Source organism: Cebus imitator, unplaced genomic scaffold (assembly GCF_001604975.1).
Source record: "Cebus imitator isolate Cc_AM_T3 unplaced genomic scaffold, Cebus_imitator-1.0 Scaffold89, whole genome shotgun sequence".
Lineage (NCBI taxonomy): Eukaryota > Metazoa > Chordata > Mammalia > Primates > Cebidae > Cebus > Cebus imitator.
In genome coordinates, this window is record NW_016107404.1 from 3,979,938 (window position 1) to 3,998,689 (window position 18,752).

At 33.6% G+C, this 18,752-nt stretch overlaps 1 protein-coding gene across 1 annotated transcript in view; it reads right to left on the bottom strand.

The window, feature by feature from the left end:
- The window catches only part of SPAG16 (sperm associated antigen 16), a 1,101,632-nt gene that overhangs the window by 388,274 nt on the left and 694,606 nt on the right, over positions 1–18,752 (bottom strand). The window contains exon 13 of the mRNA XM_017534985.2: positions 16,045–16,120. Coding sequence (XP_017390474.2) covers positions 16,045–16,120 — 76 coding nt within the window. The remainder of the gene's footprint in view (positions 1–16,044; positions 16,121–18,752) is intronic.

An 18,752-nucleotide genomic window follows, 5' to 3' on the forward strand; every position in this document is an offset into this window, starting at 1 on the left:
GGCAAAGGCTTAGAGTTAAGTTGGAATAAGACTTGTTTGTGGGGAAATTCCACATTTTCCAAGTCCCTGTTCATCTTCTCTTCTCCACATTCTTTTTCTGTGTGTGTTTAATTTTTTTTAACCACATCTTCTTCTTTGCTATTATTCTGGTCCAATCCATTGCCATCTTTTGCATAGATGGATCACAATAGCCACAATGGATGTTTCTGCTTCCACCATTGCTTTCCCCTGTCCCTACCCTCTAGTGTGGTAAAAGGTAATGCAGCTAATCCACTCCTTTGCTGGAAACCCTCCAATATCTTCCCATACCATCCTGAGGAAAGGCCAGTCATCAAAAATAGCCTACAAGACTATGGAATTTGTCCCACTCTTCCTACCCACAAACATTCTCTGGCTTCATTTTATATTTTCCAACCACTCTTTCCTCATTCATCCATTCCAGCTGTTCCTTGCTTCCTCCTCGAACACATATCAGTCACATTCCTACTCCAGGATTTTTGTACTTGCAGTTTTCTCTCTCTGGAACACTCTTCACCCAGATATTGGTAAGGTTCCCCACCAAACTTTTTTTAGACCTTTTCTAACTGTATCTTTTTCCCCACCAGCAAAAGATTTCTTACATTATTTCCCTGATTCCTGATTTCTTCTCCATAACATGTATCACCTAACATAGTCATGATTTTTCTATTTTATCTTTCTCCTTCTACTAAAAGTGTCCCCAAAGGCAGAGACTTTTATTTTTTTTTTAATTGTATCCAGAGTATAGTCCCTGCTACATGTTAGGCATTCAGTACTTATGTGTTGAATGATGGACTGTATTACATTCAGTAGTAAAGTATTGGGCGAGATATACTACTGAATGCGATACAATCATTCAACACATATACATACATGCATGCACACACACACACACACACAAATATGCACACAAAAACATTTTTCACAAAATTAATTTTTTCACACATATAGTAAATAGTAAAATTATTCAGGATTTCAGATCAAGTGATTTTAATGTTAATACATCAGGCATATAGAAGATTCTTATTTAAGAATACTCTAAAGTATCCATTAAAATTTTATCAAATGTATGTAAAATTAAAATCTTGGGTTGAGGTACTTGCTATGAAATTGTAACTAAGTATTAGGATATATGTATTATTTATAAAGATACAACAAGAGACTAAATCATGCAAACACACTAAAAAACGCCAACAGACAACCTAACTCCCAGTTTGGCTGAGTTGAGAGTCCTATCCAGTCTTTAGTATGTCAAGCCGTAGCTTTGCTTCATGAAGTAGTAAGCAATTGTGAAAAGGCTCCATCACCTCTCTGCCCAGTGATCCTGAGTGTTGCGGCTTTTAGGAACTAAGACATTGATAGCAGTGTGATTCAAATCCCATGAGCTGATGCAAGACATACATTAGACTAGTTCTGCTCCTTGTTCTGTCATTTCCTCACAAACTCACCACCATTTTCCTATAATCAGATTCACAAGTTCCAGGAAATACAGAAAAGAAAGAAAAGGCATGGCTGGTGGACACTGAAGTAAAGTAACTTAGGCAAAGTAGTGTGCTACCTCCCCACAATCTCACACATCATAAAAATGTGTGCTACAAATCCCAGAGACCAAATATTCCAGAAAACAGTTAAGAAGATGGTAGGGAAAATGAAGCATCATGTTACAAATATATATTTTCATTAGTTGATTAAAATAGCACACTTAGTCATATATTATACCTTTAAGACAATCACGATACAGTCCAAGAAGCACTCAATTTTCCAAGACAAACAGAAAAAATTAAATAACTAAAATTTAGCCAAAAAATTCAACTAGCTTGAATTTCAAAACAAATAAACCAGATAACTATACTAATTTGAAAATGACTGTCCACAACTCTGTGTCAAATAATTTAAATGTGAAGTACAGATTATATAGAAATTAATGTCAATGGTAGCCTGCATAGCAAACTTATGCTTAATGATAATATAAAACATTTTAACAGTCCTAAAACTTAGTATATTAAAACATTGACAAGATAATTTTATCTTCTCTAACTGCTAAAACTTAAGTGGTAAGAATGGGGGAAGTGGACACTGATGGATTGCTGGCAAAAGTATATAGCCAGGAATCATCAACATCTTATAGATCCTTTATCAGTATGATTTAAATGCTTCTCAAAAGTGCAAATTATACCACCTATAAATGTATCTCAATGAAATGAATTGACAAATGTGAAAAAATAAACCTGCAAGGATATTTCTGCATTCTTGTTTAGAGGATCAATTACTTAGAAACAATCCAAATATTCATGGTAAGAGATTGTCCAAGCAAACAGTGATATATCTATATAATTAACTATAATATATATATATATATATATATATATATATAATACATTGATAATAAGAATGGGAATGCTTATATAATAATATTTAAAATAATTTTCAAGGTATGTTATTCACTAAAGAAGAATTAATTTCTATAATATTTATAGTGTACTACTATTATGAAAAGAAGGGTTTAAATATAAAGCTTATCTGTAGCTTACAAAAATTGGAAAGGTTATCATACTAGTATTTTGTCATTATTTATTTTTAGGGTTTTTTAAAAGTATTTTTAAAATCTACTCTTACCTATATTGAATAGTGTTTTACTTGCATAATAAGTAAATGAAAAAAAAAAAGATATACAAGATTTAGAAAGAAATTTGAGAATCAGCAACAAGTCAAAATGTGGAAAGAACGAAGGGGAAAAAAATCATGACTTTGATTCATTGAAGAAGTCTCAAGAAGACTTCCCTTTTGAAATAAATGGTTTTATACTGTATACTACATAATTAACAGCCTGTTTGAGAGCTCTAACTTCTATTTCATGATTGGGTTATCAATCTTTCTTCAGTTCTATAATATTTATTATATAAGTAACTTTATAGATTAGTAACTGATAGGCTAGTCTTTCTTATGAATCATTTCCCTCCAGTTTTATTGATCAATTGCTGTATCTAATGAGATATAAAGGTTAGAATAACTTTGTTTACCAAATACACCCAAAGCAGAAACATCATTAGGATCTCCTTGGAATTTAATTAAGCCTATATATTAGTTTATAAAGAAGTGTGTCTCTTTCAGTGAAAGAATCTGGCATATCCTCACATGTACGGCAATATTTATTTACATATTTCATTATTATGCAGATTTATTCTTTTACATTACACAAACATTTTTGTGTGTATAGTATATTTTTGTTGGTACTGTTACTTTGCACTTTTAACTTTTACTTTTGTTTTGTCAGCAGAGAAGAAGCTATTGATTTTTCCATTGAATTTTCCTAGGCTACCTTTATGACAATTTTATTTCTAAACTAATAAAACTCTCTCTCTCTGTCTATATATATATATATATATATATATATATATATAGTGAGAAAATATATATTTTCTATGTATATATAGAAAATACATATATATATATATTTTCTGTGTGTGTATATATGTGTATGCACATATATGTATGTATGTATATATGTTATTGAAAAAGTAAAAATTATAAGAAGATGATAATAGTAAGGCAAAGTAATACGAAGTATGGTTTGTTTTTAGCCTTTCTAAATAAACAGTTATGAATAAACAAATTCTACTTCTTTCCCCTATTTAATTATGCTTTAATCTTTATTGTTTTCTATTTGATGATTATTTTATCAGCTCTGCCTCTTACCAAATTTCATATATTGTCAATTTCCTTTCAAAAGAATATTTCTTGGGTGCTGGGTAGTCAAATAACTAGTAAGTAACCATCTTGGTATATATTTTACAGAAGTTTAGAGTTTAATCATATAATTTTAATTAATTTAAGTTATATGATTAAATTTAAGGCTTTTGTCTTTATATATAGAATGCACAAGTGTCATAACAGTAGGGTACGCAAGGCAGCTTGTCTTCTTTTACAGTATTTTCTTTATTGAATGAAATGCCTGAGTACACCAAATGGTTGGGGAAAAAAACATGATTATATGGCACATCAATGATTATCCATTATAAATGTACTTTAATGAATTGCTGATAATTTCCGGGGCTGTAAATCTATATAACAAGAGGCTTTGTTTTACCTTACACTGATCACAATAACAACCACATCGGAATGCCAGAAAAACTTGCCAAAAATGTTGTATTTAATTTCCAGTTTCATCAGTGCTATCTAAAAATTATAATTAACTTGTAGTGCTAGAGTGAATCTGATGCTAAGACTAACTTGAAGTACAGCCAAGCCATCACTATTGAAGTTTTAATGGGTTGAATGTATAAAAGAATAAATAACAGTGACAAGCTTATTCCTAATTTCTATATATTGAAGTAAAATTAAAAGACTACAAGTAAGATAGGTCAAATAAACACTATACAGACTGTGGAATTACAAATTGATGCAATGAATTATAGTCACTGAGTTCTTGAAAGTGACAGCAACACACAAAACACTGGGTGTAGCAATTTGCAATGGAATTATTCAATTTCATTAAGCATCATTTAACCCATTAACAAAAGAGACAGAGCTACAAATCATGAGAAGATTTGTCTCTCAAATTCTCAGCTACCAAAAAAGGAAAAATAATTGACCCTTTTTGACTTCCAAATAAATACTTCCAGTGCTAATGCTGTAATTTAATTATCATTCCAATTTAAAGAGAGAATGCTGAATTTTACAGGTATTAAATATTATGCCTCAAAATGCACAACGAGGAGATAACATAACTTTAAAAAAAGTTGGACTCAGATTCCAATCTATCTGACTTCAGAATCCATAATTTTTCTACATTATTATGCTCAAGCAGAAAAGACTAGAGGCAATCCACTGGGATTTCCTGTTGGTCAACTATATTCTATGATTAAGTTACCTTCAATAGTTATATGTAATAATCCTATTCCTTATTTAATTCAAATAAGTCAAAAATCATAGTTTTTCTAAGAGATCTAAATGTTATCACACCGCAAAATGTAGATGCATGCCTTTTCCTTTGGTTTTAGCTATCAATCTTCTATTAACATAATTTCACTGGCAATCTGAATAAAAGGAAGAAATATTCATTGATATTATTCAAAAGAAGGAATAAACAAATATCTCTAACTTCAGAATGTGTTATATAACTTTCACAATAATATAGAATTAAATTATGCTTTATAATTCATTTATCTTATTCTTCCCAAAGAACATAACTATCTCTATTTTCATTACAGATATTATTTAAGCTATATAATGTTAATTACAGATATTAAGGAATATAAAAGGAATTAAATCATCTATATTTACTATATCTAAAGTTCATACCCTTATAGATCATAATTTCTGTCCTAATACTCTAAAATTGTTATAGAAAAACCATTTCAGCAATGAATAAAAATCAGTTGAGTAAGCATATGAGGAAAAGTTTTCGAGATAATTTAGCCCCTATTACTTTTATTCAAAAGATGAATTTTTATACCTGGTGTTTTCTTTTGGCTTGTTCCTTCTGACTCTATAATTCGTTCCAAATCAAAAAATTCAGAATAAAAATAAACAGTACAGCATGGTGTCTCAACTATGACAGGAGTATTGAGAATATTTAAGTTTTCTAAATAATTGATTAGGAATTTTACTTATTTTTGTCTCATCCAACACCATATCTCTGCATTACATCTTTATTGGATGAAATCTAAATAAACTGCATGAAGTATAAAGAAATATTTTTACTCTTATGAAATTAAAATAATCTCATAAAGCTAACGTATATTTATTTTTCAGGTGGAAATACATAGTCATTAATAATTAATTGTTTCCATTATTGAATATGATATTTTTTCAAAGGCTGATACCTATATAAAAAATCTAGTCTTCCCACTGCTGGTCATTGTAATACCACTTATAGTGGCTGCAAGGAAAAGAAGAAAGGGATGATGATATTTGTGATGTGTATGCAAAGGTTTTATGTGGAAGGCATGAGATACACAATAGTTTTAGGAAGCTTAAATAACAACCTTTTAAAGCCTTATAGCATATTAAATTGATCTATTATTAAAGATATAATGATTTTACTGTGTATTAAAAATACTTATGTTTAATTTTCAAACAATTGGATTATTTGGGTAAATTGCTTTTCTACCTAAAAAGCAAAACATCTGATTTATAGTCTATAATAACTTAAAATCTATGTTCTTATACCTTAACCTAATGGCAAATGCAAGTGCTATGACTGTAAGTTCTGAATATCTTATGTATTTTAGAAAACACACACACACACACAATTTTTTAATGAATGCCTTCAGAAGCAATTGATAGCCACTCAAATGTTACTCCTCTAGAGAATGGTGTGAAAGCCAAACCAAGTAGTCATGTTTGTAGAAAATCTGAAGTTTTTACTATTGGTGCTAATACTAATCTGGAGAAAGAAACATAATGTCCATTTTAATCAGTGTACGTTTTCTTAGAACACAGCTTCTACTACATTTTTAATTAAATGAGAGAAGTTATTAGGAAAACAAAAGCCTACTGAACATAAGTGGTAACATAAAATCCTATTGAACATAAGTGATAACATACTGGAAGCTACACAGATACCCAGAGAAAACATGAGGGGAAAAAAGAAGTTTTGTCTGAAATAAAAGGCATAATAAAATGAGATAATTGAGGAAGGGGAATATTAAATTATGTCAGATGCAACATTAGAGGCTGATTGAAAGATAACTTGGGATGTCTGATGCGGTTCATGTCATCAAATTACAGTAGCAGAAAAAGAAGTCTATGTTATTATCGAGAAAGAAGGAAGAGGATAGAATTTCAGTATAACTTGGAGAAAGAAAATTGCATAATTTATGTATTTCTTAAATATTTAGTGACAATTTTGTGCTATGCCTTGGCATCAATATAAATGGAAAGAAAGGAAAAGAAATGAAAGTGAAATAGACTATATCTGAAGCACATGACACAAGGCTTTGAGTTAGAAAAAACACCATGATAAGACAAATTCTTTTTTTTCTCCCTTCCCTCCCTCACTTCTCTCTTTTTACCCTCCATATTTCCCTCACTTCCTTTAATACCTGGTGAGCACCTATTATTCAACCATTGTGAAAGTGGAGAAGAAAGCTCTGAGTTTCATGATAGCAGAATATAACTAAGCAATTACATGGTATGACAGGCTCCATAAGAATATCTAAAAGATATTGAGTTCTTTTCTGGACACATCATACGGCTAATCATTTAATGCCCATTTTATCCTTATACGATAAGTAGTACTACTATGTACATTTTACAAATGAGGAAATTGTGGCAAAAATATTTTATACAATATGCCCAAGGACACACTGTAAATAAGTAGCAAATGTGGGGTTTGAATCCAGGCAGAATGGTGGCATGCTCCTATTGTGCTATACTGTCTGACATAAATACAAGATAATATAGGATATAAGTCCAGAGTTCTATAAAAATGCAATTAAGTACACTGATTTTTTTCAAGCATATCTTCTTGTAACCCATTCCTGAAGCCTTTAGTAATTACATAAAATGTTAGCTAATTGGTGAGGCTTGTCTCTTTATGGAGAAAAAATGTCTCATTCACCAGCTTCAACATTTTAAAACACTTTACAAAGAAATAATTAGCAAAATTCTATGTGGTACAAAGTTTTCTTGTTTACCTCTTGGGATGCCTAATCCAGAGGAACAAGCATGGGGAGATCTGGAGGGAAGGTGAAGTGAAACTTCAAGGGTGAATGCAAATTCTTTAGGCAATGAGGGGCGAAGGTGTGTCAGGCAGACGAAATAGTAAAGGGAAAGCTTTTTCAGAGGCAAGATTATTTCATGTAGTTGTTAACATCACATGGTTAGCATGTAGTATATTTTATAACTGATAGTAATAGACATTTATTTAGTGAGAAAGCAGTAAGACTTTGCATAGGATTTGTGCAAGATGAAGGTGTTTGAATCAAGGTGTTCCAAGGAAGGTGCAACACAGTATATAAAACCAATGCAGTGAGGCTTATATTAAATTTTGTATTACAATGTATTATTGCACTTTCAAGCACTTTCAATATTTATAAGTTGGTTAGTTTTATGTTAACTAGTTGATATGGTTTGGCTCTGTGTCCCCACCCAAATCTCATCTTGTTGCTCCCATAAGTCCCAAGTGTTGTGGGAAGGACGTGGTGGGAGGTGACTGAATTATGGGGGCAGGTCTTTCCTGTGCTATTCCCATGACAGTGAATGGGTCTCACGAGATACGATGGTTTTAAAAACCAGAGTTTCCCTGTACAAGTTTCTCTCTCTTGCCACCACAGTGTAAGAAGTACCTTTTGCCTTCTGCCATGATTGTGAGGCCTCCTCAGCCATGTGAAACTGTGAGTCCAATAAACCTCTTTCTTTTGTACATTGCCCAGTCTTGGGTATGTCTTTATTAGCAGTGTGAAAACAGACAAATACACTAGCCCTTTGACGATTAGAATCTTTATAATATTTTGTAACAAATCAGAAAGTGACCAAAAAAAGTTTTCTACTCCCACAAAATTTAAATTTCACAATTTTATTTTAGCAAAGCATTTAAAAGAAAAGTTTGTGTTTTTCTCCCCAAAACACAAATATTCCTAATTTATTGGCCTTTTTTGTGATAATAGGCATTTGCCCACAATGAGCTATAAGCAGGTATTTTTGAAAATAATAATATAGCTAATCATTCTATCAAAGTAAAGGTGACATTTTAACAGCAAGCAAATAAGGCACCATTTTCAAAAGAAACTTATGCTATACAACACTTGATAACAGATATTATTAGTGTTTCCTTTGCCAAATCTACATAAGGACAGTAAACTTCAAAAATTCTTCTAACTTTAAGAAAATGTAGAAAAAGAATTTTCCTATTGTAAACAGTGCTGCAATAAACATAAGTGTGTGTGTGTCTTTATAATAGAATGTTTTATAATCCTTTGGGTATATACCCTATGATGAGATTGCTGGGTCAAATGGCGTTTCTATTTCTACATCCTTGAGGAATCGCCACACTGAACAATGAGAACACATGGGCACAGGGAGGGAATATCACACACTGGGGACTGTTGGGGGGTGGGGGAGTGTTGAGGAGGGATAGCAGGGGGTGTGAGGACTGGGGAGGGTTAATGTTAGGAGAAATACCTAATGTAGATGATGGGGGGATGGATGCAGCAAGCCACCATGGTAGGTGTATAACTATGTAGTAAACCTGCACGTTCTGCACATGTATTCCGAAACTTAAAGTATAATTAAAGAAAGAATTTTCCACATAGTATTAAAATATTTGAAAACTTCCCATTCATTTGCAAAACCAACTGATTGACCTCAGAACAAGAGGAAAGCCTAGCAAAATTTTAACAAAAATTCCTTTGCATAATTAATGGATGAATTCGAAAGTCCAGCCTGAACACTAGTAAGTAAAGACTATCATACCTTTTTTTCCTTTCAGAATTCTGTATTTTTGTCAAGGGATCATTTGCAGTTCTGATAGCTGCTAAATCTAATCATAGATCATACTTGTGAATCATTGCATTACAGTCATTAATTAAAATTAATAATCAGGATTCCTTGAAAATATAAGCACATTGAGTCATCTTTTCTCACTGAACTGTCATTTTAATGTCATTATTATATTTTGTTCAGAACCAAACAAAATTAGAGGCTATAAAAGAATCATACAGACTTTTTAATATTGCTAATTATATCTTTCTGCCATTATTTTTATTTCAGGTGTATATATAAATCATTATATACATAAAATACCAGCACAGTAGTAATTGCTTAAAACAATTTTATAAAAAATAGTTTGGAGGCTACTGTGGTAGAAATCCAAAGGGACTAAGTGGATTAATAGAGGAATGGAAATGGCCAAAGGCATGAAGAAGAAAGACTGCGGTTGGAGAGGCAGCCTGCTTTCTCACGCTGTCACTGACCACTGGGCTGTTTTTGGCAACTTACTTTACTTCCCCCAGGGTCCACTTTCTCAATTGTGAAATAAAGATAATAATGGTACCCATTGAATCAGCTTCCAGTAAGATATGTAGATTTTGTAGGTAAAATGATGGCACAAAGTATACATTCAATAAATGTTAACCATCAATCAGCTCTTGGGAGAGTGAGTTTTGGCACAGAAAAGCCAAAGCTATAGTTATATAGAATATATTGCAATTACTACATTATTTTAAGATCATTTACCTTTGTACCTTGTTCCTGAGAGTCTGTGTGTTCACTGAGGTCAGGGATTCTGTCACAGTCACCTCTCTAGAACCTAGGATGTTGCCTAGCACATAGATCTCCAGTTAATATTACTAAATCAAGTATGGCTGAGGAATAAAAGAGAGAGGTGCAAGCCTTCCCTTTGTTTCCACATTCTGGCTTCTGTATAATATCAGGCTCCTCTAATAGTTCATCAGATCCTGTCTGGAAAAACCAACAGGCCTATGCAGGGTGCAGGCTGAACTATGGAGTAGACGTGGGTCTGGCACTAAACAGGAGCCTATAGGTTAACTCTGTGTGAGTTCCTAGTTTATCCACTTTATAGAAACTCACAGTGACAAGTTATTGGATCTTTTGGCTAAAGCTAAGTCAGGAGAATGCTGTAAGCTAGACAAATGCCCACAGTTTGTCTACAGAGCAAGGCATGGCCACTAAAGGCAGTCCAGGTCATGAGTCCTTGGTGTCTGACTCATGGCAAGAGACAAAATGTCAGCAACTCTGTTGCCAGCCCAGCTCTGACACAACTCATAGAAGTATTATTCATCTCATTCTCATTCTATGTTTTACTGTACACTGAAAACATCCTTCTCTTTAAAAAAAAATTAAAAGCCTTAATATTTTCATTAGGCTTGTGGATGACTAACAATCTCATTGCATTTATTTTAAACAGGCTTCCAAATCACTGGATGTACATCGAGACTTTTCATGTTGTCTTTTAGGAAGGCCTTATAATTTTTCATTAAGTTTGCTTTGTGATATATCACTTTCTGACAATAAAGCAATCTTATTTTTCAATTTTAATAAAATAGTTTTATTGTTTTATAACTTTGAAGAAAAATGCATGCAGCCCTATAAAACGGAGCAATTTCATGAGTTTTCAAACTGCAAGTTATTTTACAGCCTCCCTTTGGTAATTATAGAGATTTATATCCCTTTCCTCATCCTCTGCAAAATTCAGAGCTGATAAGTCCAGTTGACTTAGAAACTGACTTAGGCCTCCACATTCATTATCTTTGACAATAAAGATGTTAGATGAGATTAATGATTTAAAACTAGTATATGTTTGAGAGTGGGAGAAGGAGGTTTAAAACTAATTTATAGGAATACAATCCACTGGTCATTTTCACATTTCATCCAAAAATAATTTTAGAGGGTGTCTCAATAGTAACTGATCACAATGAGGTGACAAAATGTACCATTACTGCTTTACTAATAGAGGAAAGTCATTAATCTCCTTTTACGTCCAGATTTTCAGTATAACCTGACAATTTATCATGTATCAAGGAATTAACATATTTTTTAAATTATAAAGAAGAAGTATGCCACTACACCATGGATTCAGTTGATGTTGCAAATCAAATAATGCCGTCCATAACAATATGTTATACAGTTATTATTATTACAACATAGAAAAAACTTAAGCTATTTCGGTTACCCTTTTCAAAATCTCTTAATATTTAACCAAAAATGTAAATTTATTTTAACTTATTTGTGGCCATTTGGATAAAAACTAATAATTCCACATTATATAGACAACATATAACACGTCTTTGTCTTTTAAAAACAATGTATAGAAAAATACAATTTTTAAAAAATTTGGGTGATTCAAATATTTTTATTATTTTTTGTTTTTTAATAAATTAGGTACATCTGAAATGAAGTCACCACAGCTGCCTAATACAATGTTGGTGGAATGATTCTGTTTAATTATTGGATTATCATATTTTACTTGTAGAATTTTATATCAATACTTTAGTTAAAAATTTACATTAGTAATTAATAACTTAAATGAGTTTCCTTTTGTATTATGTGCTAGTTTTCTATAGTACATAGCTATCCATTTGATTTTTTTCTACTTGGTCTGAAAATATTTTTAGAAAATAAACTCATTAAATGAACTGTATTTCTCATAAATGATGCATTTATCATATACTTATGAATAATATTTCATTTAAAGCAAAATATTTTAGAGCCACTTTTCCAGTATTAATTAATATAAAGCTAGCATGCCTAATAATAATAAAATTGCAATAGTAATTCTAGTGATATAAATTTTAATTTGCCATTAAGTCAACTTAAAAATATGTATGTTGATTAAAGTTATACAAATGGGATTCGCAAACCGTCTATGCTCTTGCATTCAATGCATATACAATCGCACTATGCTGAAGGCACTGTGCTGTGCTGAATCTCTCCTTTTCTCCTGACACCGTGGTGAATAAGAATAAGAAAGAGCTCACAACATCAGGGCGGAAGGTCACCATGAATAAACAGCTGTTTGCATTCAAGGCACATATATATGAGAGGCAACTTTTTAAATTAGAGCAGTTTTACTTCTAAGCATTAGTGCTTCTATTTTTAACATAAGAGAAAGTAAATAAGAAATACACTTTCTTAGGACACTCAGTTACAGCACTTGAGAGAGAAAGCAAAAAAACCCTTGAAGTCAATAGAATTTTGGTCACTGCTAAATTAATATTTTCTCTATGGATATTCCTCTACCAATCACTTTTATATACACTTCACAACTAAGTTTTTAGGGTGAAATGTATTGAAATCTTGCTTTTCCATTGAAGCTCCATTAGCAGGCACAAACTCCACTGCATTAATGTCTAAGAAGCTATTTTAAAGCAAGAAGAAGACTGTGAGACCCTTGTACCCAACAACAAATCATCATGATTTTATTCTTCAGTCATGTTTGATGCACTCTTCCCATAATGCCCCCTTGACTTCTGCTTCCTCAGAAGTTTACATCTATGCAACATGTAAAGTTGGTGACAAAGATATGGGTACCTTTACCTCAGATTTTTCTATAAGGTGTGAAGCCGAGGATATTCTGTTCTTCACATATCATAAATAAATTGGTCTCTGAGGTCTAAACAGCCTCACATACTGAATTGCATCCCTGCTAAAATCATCTGTATGTCCATCACCATATTCCTTTATTTATGTCAATCGTGTTTTGTTTATGGGAAATAAATGGGGAGAAATTACATTTCTCTTTCTTATTAACCCAGGAATCAGAATTTATGAATATTTATTTTTTTATAGAGTCAACTGGAGTCATTGTTTTTCTTGTAATCTTTATAAAATATTGCTAAGAATAATATGGAGGCCTTGCTTTACACATATTGGCATTGTTCAAGTTACAAAAATCTGTGCTTAACAAACTCTGTGTTATCTCTTCTCCTTCCTACATTTTCAGTTCATCTCCCTTGATCTTACCCATAAGCAAATAAACACGCTGTCTCCTACTTGAACAAAAGTTTCCTTTATTTGAACTTAGAGCTACAATCTCTTCTCCTGTTCATCTTCACAGCCAAACTGTTTGAAAGTGTAGTCCCTACCTTGTGTTTACTTTGTGATATGGTTTGGCTCTGTGTCCCCACCCAAATCTCACCCTAAATTGTAATAATCCCCACATGTCCTGGTAGGGACCCAGTGGGAGGTAATCGAATTAGGGTGAGTTTTTCCCATGCTGTTCTTGCGATAGTAAGTTTCATGAGAATTGATAGTTTTATAAAGAATTGCCCTGCACATGCTCTTTTGTCTGCTGCCACGTAAGACGTGACTCTGCTCCTTCATTCACCTTCTGCCATGCTGTGAGGCCTCCCCAGCTATAAGGAACTGTGAGTTCATTAAAACTCTTTTCTTTATAAATTACCCAGTCTTGGGTATGTCTTTATCAGCAGGGTGAGAACAGACTAATACACTTTTCTTCAAATCAAATTCACTCTTGAACCTACAGTAATCCAGATCTGTCCAATTTTAGCTCTGAAAATCTCTTGACTCAGGAAAACCCTCATTCCTAGACAAATTGGAAAAGTTGCTCACCCTGAAGTCCTCCTCCTCCCATAATCTTCACCTCTAATCACTCTTCAAATTCTGATAAAATTCCTATATTTCATGCATTCTCTCCTTTCATCTGCGTTTCCTAGCTCAAATTCTCATCCACTCGTATCCTGTTATATTAGATTCCTCACAAGACTGACTCCCTTACTCTGCTATCAAACTCATCTTTCTAAAAAATGAGAAATAAAAGTAAAATGGTAAGGCCCCTCCCCAGCCAACTGAACAGAGCATCTCTTAGCCGAGGGGACCCCAGAGTAACTTTGAAAACTGAGCTCTTAGCCAGGACAGGATGATGTTCAGACAAGCTTCCTTACACTCCCTCCCTTGATAATGACCATTAGCCTCGCTTCCCTAAGGGCTAAACAGAAACCAGCCCTTTCTTCCTCTACATCCCTTTTTCCCTCCAACCTTTCTTTTCTTGTCTTTTCTTTCTTTCTTTTTTTCTTTTTTTCAGATGGAGTTCTGCTTTTGTTGCCCAGGCTGATTTTGGCTCATTGCAACTTCCACCTCCTGGGTTCAAGCGATTCTGTCTCAGCCTCCCAAGTCGCTGGGATTACAGGCATGCACCACCACACCCAACTAATTTTGTATTTTTAGTAGAGACAGAGTTTCACCATGTTGGTCAGGCTGTTTTCTAACTCCTGACCTCAAGTGATCCACCTGCCTCGGCCTCCCAAAGTGCTGGGATTACAGGCATGAGCCACCGTGCCTGGCCAAAACCAACCCTCTCAAAAGACTCCAATACTGATATCAACCAGTCACCTGATACTGCCCTTCCTCTTTTAGGCTGATAAGAGACCACTGACCATGAAGTGGTTCTGGCCAGTCTGTGGAACATGTGCAGAAAGGGTCTTCATGATCTTTACTTCACCTTTTGATGTCAGGTGGTTGAAAACTTCAACCTTGGATCATGCTAGAATTGCCATTTTTGGTGCATGGGACCCATGAAGGGGCATCAGTGTATATCGTGCATGTACATGATTCACCTTTCATCAATAATCATGACTCCTCTTCAAGCTTATGAAATGTTTGGCCACCCAGCTCAGTATAAATTCCTGTTCCCTTTGCTTCTCCCTTGAAGTATCTATTTCTGGCTTCTGGCTGGAGGCTATATTTCCAGCTTGTCAGAACAACCATGCTGCAGGCTATAACCCCATATAAGAAATTTCTTTTTTAATTGGATGAAACTTCAGTTGACAAGGCAAATCTTGTCATTCTTCAGTTGACAAGGCAAATCTGATTACATTGCCCAGTTTGCTTAATGCTCTTCAATTCCCTCAGAAATCGTTTAAGACTTTAATCAAATACTCCATGATCTTTTTTTTTTTTTTTTTTTGGTCTCTCTGTACACTCCTGCCTATCATGCCTCTTTTTCCTTAAGCTCTATCTATTTGTATTATTACTGTCAGAACATGTCATTGCAGCCTCACATCTCTGTGATTTTGTGCACATACTGCCCTATCCTAGAATCTATCCCTCTCCAGATGACCTATACATCCTACTCATCTTTCAGATCTTAGCTCAAGCATAGGCTCCTTTGAAAGCCATCCATATTCTTTCAGCAGGTATGGGTTCTCCTTCTTGCTTTCCCCTGTACTTACACAGTCTTCCCTTTTATTAACGCATGTCTTATTTCATCAAAATAATGTCATTTCTCTTCCTTTACCTAGCTACAAGATCCTTAAGGGGAGGAGAGTGTGTGTTTCCCTTTGTTTCCTGTGAACCAGCAGTTTCTATCTCAATAAATAATTGTTGAAATAATGTTTCATGAGATAATTTTTTTTACCTGATCACATTTGGGAGGCAGAATGAATACAAGTGCATAGAAAGGATTTTGTAATATGAACTTTTTACTGTTCTTTTGCCAGAGATGCCCTTGCACAATCACTTTTTAAGTCACATTCAATAGCCAAAGAATGACCAAGAGTAATTAGACTTATCAAAACCTGGGAGAAAAGTAGATGATTTGCTTACCGTTCTTGCATCCCAAAAAAACACAAACCTGTCCACAGAACCTGTAAGACCATACAAAGTACATCTGCATCTTTCACTGTAAAAAAAGAAATTAAGAATTTTAGAAGTTCGTGTCTATGCTGTCTGTATGATGCTAATAAAAATATTGTAAGGATCTGAGGCATAAAGTAATTTTATTAATGGCAAAATTTTTACAATAACAACATTTTAAAAGTAAAACTCTATAACTACTTATATTCACAGAACTTTATAAAATTAGTAGCATAAAACTAAGCTTAAATTACCTTCGGTTTATGGAATCACTTGGTAAAGGCATCTTTATACTACCTCATTTATTCTTTGCCATGAAGTGACAATATAAAAATTATCCCCATATAATAGAGAAATATGTTAAGACAATATTGCATGAATTCATAAGGCCAAATAAACTTTTTCAGTCATGACTCAATTGTTTCTCAGGTTTGGTTATATACTGGAATCACCTGAGATACTTCAGTGGCTACCAGAGACTGGGGGAGGAAGAGGGAAGAGGGGAGAAGAATAAGGAGAGATTGTCAGTGGGTACAAAGTTACAAACAGATACAAGGAATAAATTTTGGTGCCATGTTACACAGTAGGATGATGTGACTATGGTTAACAGTAAAATACTGTATATTACAAAACAACTAGAAGAGAGGCTTTTGAAAGTTCTTGCCACAAAGAAATGGTAAGTGCATGAAGTGATGGATACACAGATTCAATCTCTCCACACCACAGATATGTACTGAAACATCAAATTGTACCCCATAACTTTGTACAATTATTAATGCACTGATTAATTAAACAACAAAAAAAAGATTAAGAATAAGAAAAAATACTGATACTCAGTCTCAAGCCCTGGACGTTCTATACCAACTGATGATGGAGCCTGGGAATTAATTAGTGGATTAATGCCTCTCCTAGTAATTATAATTTACCTTCAGGGATGAGAATTTAAATCAGTGGTTTTCAAAGTGTTTTACCCAGACTAGTAGTACCACTGTCACTTGGAAACGTGTCTGAAATCCAAATTCTCAGGCATCATCCCAAACCTGTTGAATCAGAAACGCTGGAGGGAGCCCCAACAGTCTGTGTTTTAGCAAGCTCTTCAGGTGATTCTGATACATGTTAAAGTTTGAGAACCACTATTCTAAACTATTAGAAATGACTGAGAAGAAAGGGACAACAGCAGCTGTGTTTCATGCCATTTTATGAAAGGGCTGTTTCTTAATGAAACAGGGTATACACATAGAACAATGTCACTACTCGTGTAATGACTTATTGCTCTTACGTAACTTTATTTATAAACCTATTTTTAAAATAGACAACAAATAGAATCAGGATAACTAATAAGTACTCAGAACAGAGGAGTCAATATAAATGTATTCCTAATATAATAACCAGACTGTTGGCCAGACGCGGTGGCTCACACCTGTAATCCCAGCATTTTGGGAGGCGGAGGCGAATGTATCACCTGATGTCAGGAGTTTGAGACGAGCTTGGCCAACGTGTTGAAATGCCGTCTCTACTAAAAAGACAGAAATTAGCCAGGCGTGGTGGTGTATGCCTGTAATACTAGCTACCCGGGAGGCTGAGGCAGGAGAATTGCTTGAACCCAGGAGGCAGAGGTTGCAGTGAGCAGATTGTGCCACTGCACTCTAGCCTTGGTGATAAAGACTCCCTCTTATTTATTTATGTTTATATAGATATTTATAAATAGATATTTATATATATTTATATATATATAGATTAACTATCTGAATATATATATATTCAGATAGTTAATATGTAATTAGCAATTTCCTCTGTGGCTTGAACCAAGCCATGTACAATAATACAGCGTAGTGGGCAAAACTCTGCAATGCGAGCCAGGAGACTGAATTCCAGTCCTGACTTTGGCAAGAACTACCATGGTGCCCATAGATAAATTGTTTAATTTTAGTGGCAGTAAATTTTCTTCTTGTGTGAATGAAATTTACTTGATGCACTCAGTGATCTAGTCCAGCTCCTCTACATTGTGAGATCAAGGTTAGAAATGTAAAATGGAAAGGCAGAAGTCAACTTGAGTACAGTGTATATGAACTGTAAGAAGCAAAATATGCTCTTCTCTACTTAAATGATGGCATTTTTGAGACATCAAAAGATATTAAAATTTGTGTGTATAGGAATATGTATGTAAATAATTTAGCAACACTACCCCTTTCTCATCAAAGCTAAGTATTATAGTAATAAATATTTGGAGCAAGAATATAAAATCAGTACGTCAGGAACACTTTGTGTTAGTTTTCTTACTTCAATATTTCTGAGAAAGACTGATAACATTTTAATCATTAAAATTGATGATGTGTATACCAGGGATCAACAAACCATGACCCTGAACTGTTTACTTTTGTAAATAAAGTTTTATTAGAATATGCCAATCTGTTTACACATTGTCTACTGATGCTTTCCTAATATAGTACCAGAGTTGCATAATGGCAACAGAGACTATATGGTCCACAAATCAAAAATATTTCTTCATAGCCCTTTGGAAAAAAGTTTGCTGAGCCAAGATACATACCAATATATTTGAATATTTACAAGTTACTTGGGTTTTACTTATGACATTTAATCTTATTTGAGAGGAGTGCCAAAACTTACATAGTAAGTTATTTTCTTTTAAAAAATTGATTTTGTTTTTAAAAACTACT